Source organism: Myotis daubentonii, chromosome 7 (assembly GCF_963259705.1).
Source record: "Myotis daubentonii chromosome 7, mMyoDau2.1, whole genome shotgun sequence".
NCBI lineage: Eukaryota > Metazoa > Chordata > Mammalia > Chiroptera > Vespertilionidae > Myotis > Myotis daubentonii.
The window spans coordinates 44,076,628-44,092,114 of record NC_081846.1 but is presented as its reverse complement, the minus strand read 5'-3'; the positions used below and the strand labels follow the sequence as shown (position 1 = coordinate 44,092,114).

The 15,487-nt window shown below is 43.4% G+C and overlaps 1 protein-coding gene across 1 annotated transcript; it reads right to left on the bottom strand.

Annotated features, from left to right (window-relative positions):
- Positions 1-9,579: 9,579 nt before the first annotated feature.
- ATP5MC3 (ATP synthase membrane subunit c locus 3) lies at positions 9,580-12,821 on the bottom strand. The gene is made up of 5 exons (XM_059704018.1): positions 12,667-12,821; positions 12,380-12,484; positions 11,136-11,213; positions 10,455-10,648; positions 9,580-9,840 (listed from the first exon to the last, which is right to left on the bottom strand). The coding sequence occupies exons 2-5, from the start codon at positions 12,416-12,418 to the stop codon at positions 9,726-9,728; spliced, it is 426 nt and encodes a 141-aa protein (XP_059560001.1). The 5' UTR covers positions 12,419-12,484; positions 12,667-12,821; the 3' UTR covers positions 9,580-9,725.
- Positions 12,822-15,487: the final 2,666 nt, after the last annotated feature.

The following is a 15,487-nucleotide window of genomic DNA, read 5'->3' as shown; positions in this document are numbered from 1 at the left end:
GGAATAACATAAAATTTATTCACAAACATTATCTCTAAATCAAAGTGGAACTGAAATTGTTGGAAGATTGTGGGGAATAGTATTTGAGAGTTAATGAACCTGCAATTCAATAATGGTATCCGGCATAAATGAAATTGTAATGGCACTGGACATTTTAACAGGTCGAGCCTGCAACCTGGGCATGTGCCCTTGATCGGAATCGAACTTGGGACTCTTCAGTCTGCAGGCCACTGACCCAAACTGGCTAGGGTGTTAGTTTGTCTTTAGCTAAACATACTCCAGGCCATCCCTTATATCTGCCATGGACTGCATTTTCACAGGTATCCTCAAGATGCAACCCAGTATAGTGCATTCGCTGGAATTTTGCCAGTGAGATCAGGGGTGTGTGTGTGTGTGTGTGTGTGTGTGATGAAAAGGATGGACAAGGCAAGGCAAGAGTATCCACCCACCTGGTATCAGAGAGATGAGATGAAAACAGTGTGGCCCTATACATACAATTGATTATTTTTAGTAGCTTCTATCCATGGCAGGTCATCTTTTCCTATATCTGACAGCCCAGGGTTTCTCTGCACATTGCTAAAATGACCTATGTTATAGTTACCTCTCAGTGCCTGTTCTCACTATGGAAATTTCCATGCAGAGAATTTCAAGTGCAGGGGGACCATTGTCCACCTCCCACTCCCAACCTTTGGTTTCTCAAAATAAAACTGAGTGGCCAGATTATTACGACCACCCATCAGTACAATGAAGTGAATTAGTTATGCAAATAATAATAATAATAGCTGAAACCGGTTTGGCTCAGTGGATAGAGCGTCAGCCTGCGGACTGAAAGGTTCCAGGTTCGATTCCAGTCGGGGGCATGTGCCTGGGTTGCGGGCACATCATCCCCAGTGGGAGATGTGCAGGAGGCAGCTGATTGATGTTTCTATCTCATCTATGTTTCTAGCTCTCTATCTCTCTCCCTTCCTCTCTGTAGAAAATCAATAAAATATATTTAATAATAATAATAATAATAAAACCTTGAGAGTATTTGCTTAGGAAGTTTTCAATATTCAGTATTTTTGAAGTGTCAATGAAGTACTGATGGGGTAGTCATAATAATCTGGCCAGTCATAATAATCTGGCCACTCAGTGTATTATTTAGTACTCTGTGTGGCTTTGTGGGGAAAAAAATTAGAGGGCTGTATTTATCTTTAAATCATACCAATCAGTTTATGCTGTGTCAGTGAAAACAGCCCAGAGACAGAGAATGGAATCTAAGGGCTCTGTTTTCATCTTTCATATCAATGCCTGCTCCAATCTCTCATATCCCACTCACTAGATGGAGGACTTGTCAACATTATATTGTTTCCCCCACACTAAGTTATCAGTAAAAATAGATAGAACCACTCCTAGGGTAAAGAATTTTGCCTGGCATTTCAGTATCTACCCTTCACCGCTAGTCAATTTGTCAACCTGAGGCCCATATAATACTAAAGCCATGAACTCCTATGCTAGGAACCAAGACTAGCCTGGGCCCTTAGACTAATAACTTGCTCTTTCTAGGTACCTTCTAACCTTGGATGCAGCCTCTTGAGTTAACTGTCTATCAGATGCTCTGTTTCTATATAGTTCTTTACTCATAAAGCCAAGATGTATTGAGCATAAACATGTCAAGCACTGTTCCTGGTGCTGAGGCTACAACTATAAACAAGACAAAGTCACTTAAGGAGGCTGTCATGGGGAAGGTGAGACAATACATCTATATATATATAAAAGCCTAATATGCAAATTGTCCCTTTGGGAGTTTGACTGGGAGACAAATCGCTGGCTATGACGTGCACTGACCACCAGGGGGCGGCGCGAAACAAAGGGAAGCCCAGGCCGGTAGCCAGGGAAGAGTGGCCCTGGCCAGCAGCCGGAAGGCCCTGATTAGCCCTGCTTGCCAGCCAGGCTTAGGGACCCTACCTGTGCATGAATTTTATGCACTGAGCCTCTAGTATGAAAATAAGATTTAAATAGTAAGCGCTATGGAGAAAATATAGCCAGGGTGTAATAATGTGCAGTATTATAAGCTTAATTCTTTTATATGACTTTAGAGGACTTGAGAGCTACAGATATTTCTACAGAGGTAGATAAATGCTTTGAGCTGCCCTTTGGCTATAAGTATTAAGGGAATATTAACGGGCAGCCTCTCAATACTCTCAAATACTGAGCTGTCCAGTGGCTGAAAGACTCAGCCAACCTGTAGCTATTTGAGGAAGCAAACCCTGGGACTCTCCTATAAGAGGAGCAGATCCTGGAGTCTCCATGGCTGGGAAGTGCTGACTAAAAGCTGTTGTTGAAAGGCAGCCAACAACCATGGGTCCCCTTAGGAGTCTGCCAAGGTCAGTTGTAGGATGTTAGCTCACACTAATACGTGGCACAATCAAAAGCTCTAGGATTTACGAGTCCTGGTTAGTCTCAGGTCAATTCCTCTTTTTAATATTTAAACTCCCTTGAGAAAGGTGCTCTACAGTACTCAGTTTCTAAGAGGAGTTAGATTATCAGCATCGGTCAGGAGAAAGTACAGATTCTGACCAGGAGCCTGGGCCAATTTTTAGATTATAAAGAGAGAACTGAAAGGATGTGACCTAGGGAAATAGAAGATACAGGCATACCTGGGAGATACTGTGGGTTTGGTTCCAAACACTGTAATAAAGCAAGTATTGCAATAAAGTTAGTCGTATTCTTTTTGCAGGTGGAGGGTCTTGCCTTCACTTAGTAAAACATGCAACACCTGTAAAGCACAATAAAGTGAAGTTCAATAAAAAGAGGCATGCCTAGCCCTAGCTGGTTTGGCTCAGTGAATAGAGCATTGGCCTGCAGACTGAAAGTCCCAAATTCGATTCCGGCCAAGGGCACATGCCCGGATTGCGGGGTTGATCCCCAGTAGGGGCCATGCAGAATGCAGCCAATCAATGATTCTCTCTCATCATTGATGTTTCTATCCCTTTCTCCCTCTCTCTTCCTCTCTTAAATCAATAAATATATATTTTTTAAAAATAGAGGTATGCCTATATTTGCATTCTTCAGCATTTGACCTGTTGCAATATGTTGCTTTGGTAGAAGAATATGACGAGAATCTAGTCTCACACAGCTATGTAAGTGGAAAAGGAAGGACCTCCTGAAAACCTCAGCAGTCCTCAGACCACACTTGAAGAATCACGGGATTAGCAGTATAATCCAATGGGAAGGGGAGAAAGGTTTTCCAGTGAATGAATTGACAGCGTTTTGAAAAATAAGGAGTCTGAATCATGGTATGCAGTATTCTTGGACACTGCTTCTCAAAGTTTAATGTATATACAAATCACTTGGGATTCTTGTTAAAATTCATATTCTGATTCAGAAGTTCTGGGGTAAGGCTCTAGAACCCATAGTTCTGACAAGCTCCCAGGTGATGCCAATGCTGCTGCTGGTGATCCTTGGACCTCATTTTGAGTAGCAATGTCCTGGTATATTATGCTATACATATCACCAGAAAGCCTATAAACATGCACAAGTGAGCTTGTATGTGTTGGGGGTAGTGGGGGTGAGGAAGAGGGTAGGATAGTAATGGGTAGAAGGAAGAGAAAAGTATAATAAACTCATGTGATCTTTTTTAAAAAGGCTATCCTATATAATAAAAGGCTAATATGCAAATTGACCAAACGGTGGAAGAACATGTTGGCGGGGGGGTGGGGCCAGACAAGGCGGGTGCCAGTGGGCAGAGGGAGGGGACAGCAATGGGGAGTGGGGGGCAGTGGTGACCTACAGCAGAGGGGCGATTGGGGGGTGGGGCCAGAGCTGCCCCCTGGTGGTCAGTGTGCTCCTACAGGAATGTCCGTGGGGAGGGGCCTAAGCCATCAGCCAGACATGCCCTGAAGTCTCCCAGACTGTGAGAGGGCGCAGGCCGGGCTGAGGGACCCCCAAGTGCATGAATTTTCGTGCACCAGGACTCTAGTAAAAATATATTTTCTTATAAATCCTGTAAGTTTTGGCCACCACTGATTATCTCTACATCAAAGCTAAGGTATAATGTTGCTACTGACAGAGACAATCCAACTGCTATATTTGTTAAGGCAGAGGTGGATGGCATTTGATCTGAAAAATAATTGCCCCTAATAAAGAATTGAGCAAATTATTGATGGACTCTGTGTTTGGGACTTAAGTCTATAATATTATCAGTAAAGTTAGACCATGGAATTGCTAAATTAACATATGCACAGCATGTAGAAAATTGAACTCATTTATTATTTCACCTGTAGAAGTCACATTATTTATTTATTTATTTTTTAAAATTTTTTTTAATATATTTTATTGATTTTTTTACAGAGAGGAAGGGAGAGAGATAGAGAGTCAGAAACATCGATGGGAGAGAATCATCGATCAGCCGCCTCCGGCACATCTCCCACTGGGGATGCCCGCAACCCAGGTACATGCCCTTGACCGGAATTGAAACTGGGACCCCTCAGTCCGCAGGCCGACGCTCTATCCACTGAGCCAAACCGGTTTCGGCACCTGTAGAAGTCACATTATTTAAAAAGGCTTTGCAGCCCTAACCGGTTTGGCTTAGTGGATAGAGCATCGGCCTGCGGACTGAAGGGTCCCAGGTTTGATTCTGGTCAAGGGCATGTACCTTGGTTGCAGGCACATCCCCAGTGGGGAGTGTGCAGGAGGCAGCTGATCGATGTTTCTCTCTCACCGATGTTTCTAATTCTCTATCCCTTTCCCTTCCTCTCTGTAAAAAATCAATAAAAATATATTAAAAAAATATATAAAAGTAAAAAAAAGGCTTTGCAGAGGATAGTAGCACAACAATACGTACAACCTTTTCCTCTCCCAAACACCTATCACCCAAATCAAACCATATTGGTTAAAATTCCTTAATAGAAATTAATACTTATGGCAGAAGCATAGTTTATTTGGTTCTCAAATGTTACTTCTCATTTGTCTACAGTTCTTCCTTAAACTTAACTTCAATGACATTCGTTTCTACCCAACATTAGCCACTCATCAGAGTGACCACAAATTGTAGGTTCATTACAAATTCATGTCGTCTACCTGGAGCTGGGTCCTAACTGCTGCTCTGCACTTTTTTATGCACATCTCCTTACTATAAACTATCTTTCCTCTTTTCAAGCCCACAAGTCTCTCTGTAAGATTGTACTTCCATTTTGTATTTTAAATTCTGTAACAGGATGAGAAGAGATAAACGAAAGAACTTATATACTTATATTCAGGACACAGGCAATAGGGTAGTGAACTTGGAGGAGGCGGTAGAGGCTGAGAGGAGGGGCTAAAGGGGAAAATGGGAGATATTTGTAATTCTGTCAACAATAAAAGTATACTTTAAAAAATTCTATAACAAAATACTCATTCCCCCCAAATCAGCTTTTTCCTTGTCATCCCTACCATAATCACTAAAAACCAAAGCATGGACTTTGGAAACAAGGAAGATCTAAATCTGGGTCCTGACCTTGTCACTTAATGGCTATGTAATTTGGGCAATTGTTCAAAGACTGCGACTATTTTTTTCTCTACATCTCGGAAAGTAATCCCAGTTGTGCAGAGTTGTCATCAGGATTAAGTGACTTATTTGATGCACACACCCTCTCCTCCCCTAACTAGTTCTCAAGATCTAGACAACCAAATCCTACTGATACTTTTGTAGACCCTTAAAAAAAACACACACCTCATTGTCACCATCTTAGACTGGGCTCTCATTACCTCAGCAAAGGTACTATAGCAACCACTAATTGTTATTGGCCCTAGTCCATCCCCCACACTGGTCTTATATTAACCTTTCTAAAACACAACTCAAACCTTCAAAGGCTGGCTGTAGTAGCCTGAATGAAACCCACACTCTTATACCTGCCAGTTTACATAATTTGGCCCATCTACCTTTGCAGCCTTATCTCACACTACTTCCTTCCCATACCCAGGCAGCTCTTTATTTCTCACATACCTTTCATGATGCAACCACTAGCCAAGATACCCCCTCTTCTTGGGGCCTGTCTTCATCTCACCAGTTCCTTGAGGTTTACATTTCTTCACAGGAAGGATTCCATCAGTGGAAATTCTTTCTGCCACCTCTGAACATCTGAGTACTTACTGCTCCCCTTCTGGAACTCACCATTCTGAGTTTTAGTTATTTCCATACATACCTAGTGTTTGTGGCTACACGACAAGTTTCTCTTTAGTTCAAACATACATTTCACACTCAAGCCTGAATTTTTAGTTAATCCCAAAAGCATTAAAAATATCACACTACTGCAACTTGGAAAGGTAACAACTTAATACCAAAAGAATGTATGCCTAGAAAACATGGACTTATTAAAAGACCCAATTCCTATCAATATGAATTCACTTGTTTGATGTGAAAATATCTTACTGGCCTCTGTTCAGAAACTAAGAAGCTGGTGAAAAGCTTATTTGTTTGTAAGGCTCATGAACTAAGGGAAGCAGTACCTCCTATAACAGTGATGGCGAACCTTTTGAGCTCGGCGTGTCAGCATTTTGAAAAACCCTAACTTAACTCTGGTGCTGTGTCACATATAGAAATTTTTGATATTTGCAACCATAGTAAAACAAAGATTTATACTTTTGATATTTATATATTTAAATGCCATTTAACAAAGAAAAATCAACCAAAAGAATGAGTTCGCATGTCACTTCTGACACGTGTGTCATAGGTTCGCCTCATTGTCCTATAAGATGGTGCACAATAAACATTTCTGCTGTCAGAGTCGATGTATTCCAGTGAGGTACTTTCAATGTCAGAAACTTGTTACTGGAAATGAAAGTAGAGAGATATACTCCAGGATATTGACCATTTAATATGTCCTTTTCCTTCTAGGTAAAGTAGGCTGTGGTTATACTTCATTATACTTTCTAAAGTCTATTTTGCTCAGCAACATGGAAGTCAGGTAGCCACAGCCCAGGTATTTCCTTTCCACTTTTAGATTTCCTCAGGGAGGGACACCTCTTGCAAGAGACCTGCTCCAGAATCAGTTTCAGGCCTCTTCAGCCAACCACCAAAACATTATTAAGAACAGTTGTTTTAAAATACAAGTTGATTTTATTTAAACCAACTTGGAACAGAGGACTAGTTAATTTACATGTTTATCTAGGTTTAAAAAATGTGGTATGATTTATACTACGTACATTGTTATAGTACTTTAATTGTAGTAAAATACATTTGCCATTTTAACCATTTTAAAGTGCGCCAATTCAGTGGCATTTAGTACATTCACGACATGTGTAACCATTACCACTATCTAGTCCCAAAATACTTTTATTACCCCAAAAGGAACCTCCATACCCATAAGCAGTCACTCCCTATTCTTCCCATCTCCCCTGCCCCCGGAGTCTGCTTTGTCGCTATGGATTTGCCTATTCTGGATTATTTCATATAAATGGAATCATATAGTGTGCATCCTTTTGTCTGGCTTTTTTCACTTACCCAGGTTTTCTCTTTTTTTTTTTTTTTAATATATTTTATTGATTTTTTACAGAGAGGAAGGGAGAGAGAGAATTAGAAACATTGATGAGAGAGAAACATCGATCAGCTGCCTCCTGCACATCTCCCACTGGGGCTATGCCCGCAACCCAGGTACATGCCCCCGACCGGAATCGAACCCGGGACCCTTCAGTCCGCAGGCCGACGACGCTCTATCCACTGAGACAAACCTGTTTCGGCCACTTACCCAGGTTTTCAAGATTCATTCATGTTGTAGCATGTATCAGTACTCCATTTATGTTTATGGCTGAACAATATTCCACTACATGGATGTACATTTTGCTTATCCATTGACCAGCTGATGGACAATTGGTTTTCCTACCTTTTAGCTATTGTGAGTAGTGCTGCTATGACCATTTGAAAAGTTTTTGTTTGAACACTTGTTTTTAAATCTTTTGGGTATTTACTAAGGTGTGGAATTGCTTGATCATATAATAATTTTAACTTACATTGGGGTTAAAATATTGGCTAATACTATTCAAAAAATAGTGAAGGCTCTAGGAATGTTATACACTAGATGACTAACCAAGTGATAGTAGTTCTAGCTCTAGCTCTTTGTGGACTCATTTCACAATATATAAAGTGGGAAGGATACATATAAGTTAGTGATTCTTTAAGTGTGCACAAAAATTACCTGGGAAACCTAAAAAATGCATACAGCTGTGTCTCATGGCCCAAGATTCCAATTCAGTAGGTCCAGAACCTAGGGAATTGTATTTTAAACAGACATTGTAGGTGATTTTGATGGAGGTGGTCTTTCCACAGCGCCGAGAAACCCTAGTAATTGATGACTCAATTGAAATTAAATTAGGCAGAAGGCATTACAGGAGTAAAATGTAGGTTTAGTAACTGTCATCTTAACCTTCATGAAAACCCTAAAACTGAGGATGGGGGAAAACTCAGTCTTTCTATAGTAGCACTACTTTCTTCCTTTTAATAGGAAAAATTTGACCAAGAAGCAATATGTACTACTAGTGGCCCAGTGCACGAAGTATGTGCAGGGTGTGTGTGTGCACGTGTGTCCCTCAGTCCACCCTGCACTCTCTCCAATCTGGTACATCCCTCTTGCAATCCGGGACTGCTGGCTCCTAACCACTAGCCTGCCTGCCTGCCTGCCTGATCACCCCTAACTGCCTCTGCCTGATCACCCCCAACGCCCCCCGCCGCCAGCCTCCTTGCCCCCAACTGCCCCCCCCGCCAGCCTTCTCACCAACTGGCCCCCCAACTCCCCACTGACCTGCTCACCCCCGCCAGCCTGATCACCCCCAACTGCCCTCCTCTCCTGGCCTGATCTCCCCTAACTGCCTCTGCCTCGGCCCTGCCACCATGGCTTTGTCCGGAAGGATGTCCAGAAGGTCTCCTGGTCTAATTGGCATATTACCCTTTTATTAGTATAGATTATAAGCAAAATACTGTTGAGCCAACTCTTATTTCCAAGATTCCTACTATAAACATGTTAGTATCAATGATAAGCAATGCTTTAGCAATGTTTGACTTTAAAATGTAGCCAATTCAGTTTAGTTTTTGATATTTGGTTAAGGAGAGCCTTGTTTAGGCAAGAAACTAGCTGCTAGATTGTTTCTCAGAAGACAGATAAGATTCATCATAGACACGTAATTGCTTATAACTTAATGAAAAGTGAAAATTGCTTTCTACTCCCCTGTAGCAAGGCTTCGATTCCTAAAATCTGACATGATTTTTAGACCCAGCTGTGTAAGACCAGAGAAGTTACTCTTGGAAGGTGATCCTGCTTCTAAGTATTGAATTCATGTTAGCCCTTAAAAACTCAAAACCGTCTTGAGCAATTAACTATCTTGGTTTCATTAATCATATTTAATAGAAGCTTAAAGCACTCAAATATTTCTCCTTTAATGAATCAAAAACCCTATAATTTACAATGTTCAGCACTATATAAAAGAATTCCCATAAAAATTACATTAGGATCTTTTTCATCAGTGAGGCAACGGCTGTAGTTCCCTCTGACTTGTACAGCATCTGCCTGAATGCATGTCCTTCTTTGTGATGATCTAAATGTAGGGAAGTACAAATCACAGCAAAAATTAAAGTTTTCATCTTTAATGAAATGACTTTGGAAATAATGTCTATTTCCATGACACCAATACTATAGTGCTCAGAGTCACAGTAAGGTACACAGAATTACATCCGTAATTAATATGAATGCCAACATTTCAAGCAGTAATTTCTGTTACATGGCAAACAAAATCAAGAAAGCAACCATCAAACAAAAAAGACCCATAGCTTCAGATAAGGCAAATCCCAGGATAGCATATGAGAACAGCTGCTGCTTCAGCGAAGGGTTTCTAAAAAAGACACACAACACATTATTACTTTGAAATATCATTTGAATTTCAATGTTTGGTAAATGTTAAATAATCAGATTACTAGTGTGGGGATCTTTGTAAACTGGAAATACTGGGAGAGTATTTGTCTAGATCTCTTTTGCTTTGCCTTTGACATTCCTTCCTCCTCAATCCTAATCATATGAAGAAAAGGGGGAGAGCTGACTCTGTATGTCAATATAAATGGTTAGTCTTCATCTATTTTGGGTGAAGACCAACCACTCTTCTTATGCCTATGAAACTACGTTCTATACCTTTTAAGATCTGATAGTTTACAAATAAGGTCTTACATAATAAAATGGAAATTGACTCTTAAAAAATGTGCTGTTAATTATATTCCCAATATAGCTTAACAATTAAGAGTGTAGACTGTGAAGTCAAACTGAGTTAAAATTTATTTTGACACTTACTAGCTATGACAAATGGGGAGTTAAGTGACATAATGTGTGCAAAGCCCTTAAAATATAATGCAAGACATAGAGTGGGCACTTTATACAAATTAGCTATTATTATTTCACTAGTTTTCTAAGTTTCCAACTATTTCAAGCATGCTCTTATTTGGCCATTGAAATTACCTGGCATAACCAATGATAAGGCTGCCAAAGACTGTTCCAATACCAGCACCAGAGCCAGCCACTCCTACTGTTGCAGCACCTGCACCAATAAATTTGGCAGCAGTATCAATGTCTCTGCTGATTGCACTGGTCTGAAACTCCCTTTGGATTAGCTGAGGCACACCATTCTGGGCCCCATTAAATACTGTAGAGCCCTAGAGAACAAGAAATAAAGGCAAAGGTCAAATCAGTCACCACAGTTAGCTATTTCAATTACCATACTGTCAAAATGATAACTACTTCTCTCTTTTGTAGCCAAGTTTGAATAGGAGGTGATGTGGCACAATCAAGGGCTTAAAATAAATCCAATCTGGCACAATAACACTATCTATACCCTAGAGAGTTGAAAATTAAGAAACAAAGTATGTGCATATGCTTTTTAGTAGAGTAGGCTTTTCAATAACTGCAGCTACTATAATCTTAAATATAGACAACTCAAGCCTATGCACTTAAATATACATACTGACTATATTGCTTACCAAATCAGGCGAATAAGTTTTGGATACAGAAGTTTATTTTATTGGCTTATCTTCTGTACATTTTATTATCAGATAGAAAGGATTGCCTTCCAGCCATTCATTAATGAGGTTGTTTCCCCACCTCCTTCACTTTAGTCAAAATTTCTGTTATTACTACTATTACCTCTCCAGTCCTAGCCTCTGGTCGAGACAACACTGATGCAGAAATTGGTCTGTATGCAACTCTGGATCCAGCTCGGATCTGTTAATGAAAGAAAATTCCACATAATAAGTAGGGATATAGATAAGATTTCAATGACCTTTCCTGCACCATGAGTTCGAAGAAAGCAAGAAGAAAAATGAGTCCAAGTTCATGACTTCTGTACTGACACTTATCTTGGCTTGTTTGGTCATTTTCAATAGATGAAGCAATTTTAATAGTTTTAAAGTTGCTAACAAAATTTTAAAGCTTGCTTCATAAGCTATTTGCAATATACTGAACAAAACTAAGAGCAATTAGTTTAAAAAATATGTACGGCTTTTAAAATTTTTAATTACTGTGGTGTCACAATTCAATCAGAAAAACGACAATAAACACCACACACTCTTTAAGTGGACCAACAGATGCGCCTCTTAGGAGTGTCACTCTAAAAGCTTCTTATGTAAAACGGCACATCCGTTAACATGAGCGCCCACCGTCTCCAAGATATTCCAGTATGTCAGTTAATCATAAAATCAAAAAGCAGTGTAAGCAATTCCATATCAGAGTCAGACTAATCGGTGCAATACTCTGACCATAAGGACATATTCCAGCCCAGCTGCTCCGCCTGCCCTTGAGCGTCCACTAAACTAAGGTCACAGAAAACCCCTTCGGCACCAAGATCGGACTCCGTCGGACAAACCCCCCGGACCTTCACTTCCCCGAACGCCTCCAAAATGGTGATGGAAATGGCATTCTCGAGGCAGGAAGAAAGAGGTTCGGCGGCTCCGCCACCTTCCTCCACCCACGCGGGGCGAGGCGCAGTCCCTCCCTCTGCAGCAGCGCGTTTGACCTACAGGCAGGCCCTGGAGAGCGCGGCGGCCGCCCTAGGCCTCGGCGGCCGCCCTGCCCGCCCGGCTCCCCGCCTCCGCGCCCACCCGACCCCCCAGCGCCACCGAGGGGTGGGGGGGAGGGGCGCTGCGGGCGTGGGCGGCTTGACCTACACCGCCGGGCGCCTGACAGCTAGGCCTCGGCTGCCCTCCATGGCCCTCGGGAGGAGAGCGAGGCGCGCCAGGATGAGAAGGAAAGAGGAAAAATGACAGGGTTAGGAGGGGGCAGAGCTGTCCCGAGGGGGCGGCGCGAGCCGCCGGGACGTGGCCGATTCCACAACGTGGACGCTCCGGGCCAGCAGGTCGGCCGCGAGCCCACGGCCCCGCGGGGCTACGCACCAGAGCCGGGCTGCAGGCGAGCTTGGCGCAGGCGAACATCTTACACTCCCGGGGCGGCGCGGCTGGAGACTGGGTGGCAGGCGGCGTGGGCTCCTCTCCCGCTCTCTGCGGAGGAAAAGCGGACTAAGGTCAAGTGCCCCCCAAGGGCCTGTCCTCCCCGCCAGGTCCCGCGGCTCCCGCGCGCGCCGTCGGCCTGGGCCCCGCGCCCAGCGAGACGCCGGCGGAATGAATGGGTCCCCGTGGGCGCCGCTCCCGCGGCCAGGCCGGCTCCCGCGCCCTCGGCTTACCTTGCAGGAGGCGGCGGCGGCGGCGGCGGCGGCAGAGGTCGAAGGAGTGGGGCTGGGCGCGCAGGCGCGGTCCGGCTCTTATCCGCGCCGGGGCACCCGGATGGAGAAGGCGGGGAATCGCGTGCAGAGGGGAAGACGCTCAAGGTCACTTTGTAACAACTTTATTGGTAACCAGCTGGGAAGGACACTGACAGCCACCCGGGGATGGGCTGACGGACAGGGGCTGGTAAAGGAGAGGGGAACGAGTTGACCGCTAGCCCCGGCAGAGAGAAAGGAGGGCTACGTTTCTTTCGGTTGACACCTGAGACAGTTGGCCTTTTTTTTTTTATCAGTTGCTCTTAAGGAGAGGGGTCCCCTTTCCTGGCCATTTTTCTCTGTGAAGTAGGAGTGTGTGTGTGTGTGTGTGTGTGTGTGTGTGTGTGTGTGTGTGTGAAAAGGGTGATTCACTGCTTGACAGGACAAATTAGGGTCCCAGCAAAGTGAGTGCATTTCTTTAAAGCAGTGGTTCTCAACCTTCCTAATGCTGCGACCCTTTAATACAGCTCCTCATGTTGTGGTGACCCCCAACTTCATTGTTACAAAGTGAACATAATTAAAGCATAGTGATTAATCACAAAAACAGTATGTAATTATATATGTGTTTTCTGATGGTCTTAGGCGACCCCTGTGAAAGGGTCATTCGACCCCCAAAGGGGTCGCGACCCACAGGTTGAGAACCGCTGCTTTAAAGGAATCTAGAAATGGATTCCAGAGGTATGCCTACTCCTGTGGATGAAAGACCTGGAAGTGCGGGGACAAAGGAATGAGCAGATTCCTTTGAGTTTGGTGAATTTGGGCACAAAGTTGACTCTTGGTAAAGTGAGAGAGGTCAATTTTTCTTCCAGCTCTATGATCGGAAGAATTCAGTGATTATAATGTCTTTCATGCAGGGTCTGAGACTAAAGAAAAGACTGAATGTTTTCAAAACCTACCCAACTTTAACCGCTTTTTGCTAACGTTGGACAAATAATTTTTCTTCAGATGACCACAGAAATGTCTCAGAAATGTGCCAAACTTCTACTTTGCTGAGGCTACTGATTCAGATGTTAATCCAGAAACACCTTCACAGACACACCCAGAAATCATGTCTAATCTCAGCCCCCCAAACTGGTACATAAAATTAACCATCACGTGTTTATACTTCAATAATAGATCCTCTTCAGGGAAAAATTATTCTAAATGGATTTGTATATGGAGATGGATTAAGGGAAGCTCCTATCTGTCCGGCTATAAATCAGTAGCAGCAACTATTGAGGAGGAGGAGGAGGAAGGAGACAAGCCAGGATTCCCAACAGGATCGCTTCAGGGCACATACCACAGAGGCCTGTGGCAGGGAGAGGTGAAGTCTAAGTTCAGGCCCTGCACTGTCAGCACGTCGATAAGCAGGCGAACTGGCCTAGAAGAGGAGAGAATAGGTGCTTTGTGGGTTCCATCAGTTAGAGTTTAAATATTTAGGAAGAATAGTAGGTGTTCAAAGAACAGATGTTGTATCTTTGAAAATGTGTGTGTGTGTGTGTGTGTGTGTGTGTGTAACACGGAGAGAGAAAGTGTTAAAACTCTTGTAATTCTAACACAAACATATGGAAAGATGTTTAAATTATCTACTTTTGAAAGTTTTTATTTTAATACTCTATAAAGTTTTCACCAGTCTTGTCATGCTAATGTAATAAAAAAAATGCTATTGCCCTGACCGGTTTGGCTCAGTGGATAGAGTGTCGGCCTGCGGACTGAAGGGTCCCAGGTTCGATTTTGGTCAAGGGCATGTACCTTGGTTGCAGGCACATCCCCAGTAGGGTGTGTGCAGGAGGCAGCTGATTGATGTTTCTCTCTCATTGATGTTTCTAACTCTTTATCCCTCTCCCTTTTTCTCTGTAAAAATTCAATAAAATATATTTTTTAAAAAAATGCTATTTGTGGAAGAAACCAAGATGGCAGCATAGGTTAACGCTGGAGTTTGCTGCCTCGAACAACCACTTCAAAAATACAACTAAAAGACGGAATGGACATCATCCAGAACCACAGGAAGGCTGGCTGAGTGGAAATTCTACAACTAGAAGGAAAGAGAGAAGCATACCGAGACTCAAAGGAGGCGCAGTGCGGAAGTAAAATACTAAGGTACAGAGGCGCACACGGAGCAGGCTTGGGGCTGAGGGCGGTTGTCATTTTCAATCGGGAGGGAGTCTCAGACTCTGAGCTCCAGTTCCAGGCGACTCTCTGGGGACCCAGACTCATACGGGAGAAGCAGGACTGTCTGGCATCTGTCAGAACTCAAGGGCAGCTTTCTCTCAGAGGGGCTTATAGCGATTGCGGAGACACTGAGAAGCGGAGCCTCTGAGAACAGCCATAACTGCTAGCCCCGCCCTGTTGATCCCATGGGACCCGCCCCGCCCAAGCCCTGCAGGGAGGCTTTTGCTGGATAGTCTTAGGCAGAGGCTAGATTAGTACCTCCCTAGAGATCCAGGAGCCAGTGTACCCAGAGGTCAGAGTAAGACCATCCAGTTTGCAGCTCCGTGGAACCATAAAGGACACACTCAGGGGGCAGACTCAGTGAGCACCAAAGTCCCATTGAAGCAAGCCTTTCCCTGGAGGGGTGTCTCCAGCACAGAAGTTCTCCCACTGCAGACACAGCTGATTCTCACAGCCAATTGGCCTGGAGGTCAATTCCTCCCAGTGATACCTACAACAATCAAGGCTTACCTACAACAAGACTGTGCACAAAGACCACAAGGGGGTGCACCAAGAGTGTCCTCCTCAGGTAATTGGAAAGGCTGAACCACTGGGC

What these genes read in the sequence shown, in the direction of transcription:
- ATP5MC3 (XM_059704018.1), bottom strand. Translation starts at nt 12,418, where the DNA reads ATGTTCGCCTGCGCCAAGCTCGCCTGCAGCCCGGCTCTG. An exon ending in CAGAGGCTAGGACTGGAGAG is followed by an intron (nt 10,649 to 11,135) that starts GTAATAGTAGTA and finishes CTTGTTCTCTAG; the next exon opens with GGCTCTACAGTATTTAATGG. An exon ending in CTTATCATTGGTTATGCCAG is followed by an intron (nt 9,841 to 10,454) that starts GTAATTTCAATG and finishes TGTCTTTTTTAG; the next exon opens with AAACCCTTCGCTGAAGCAGC.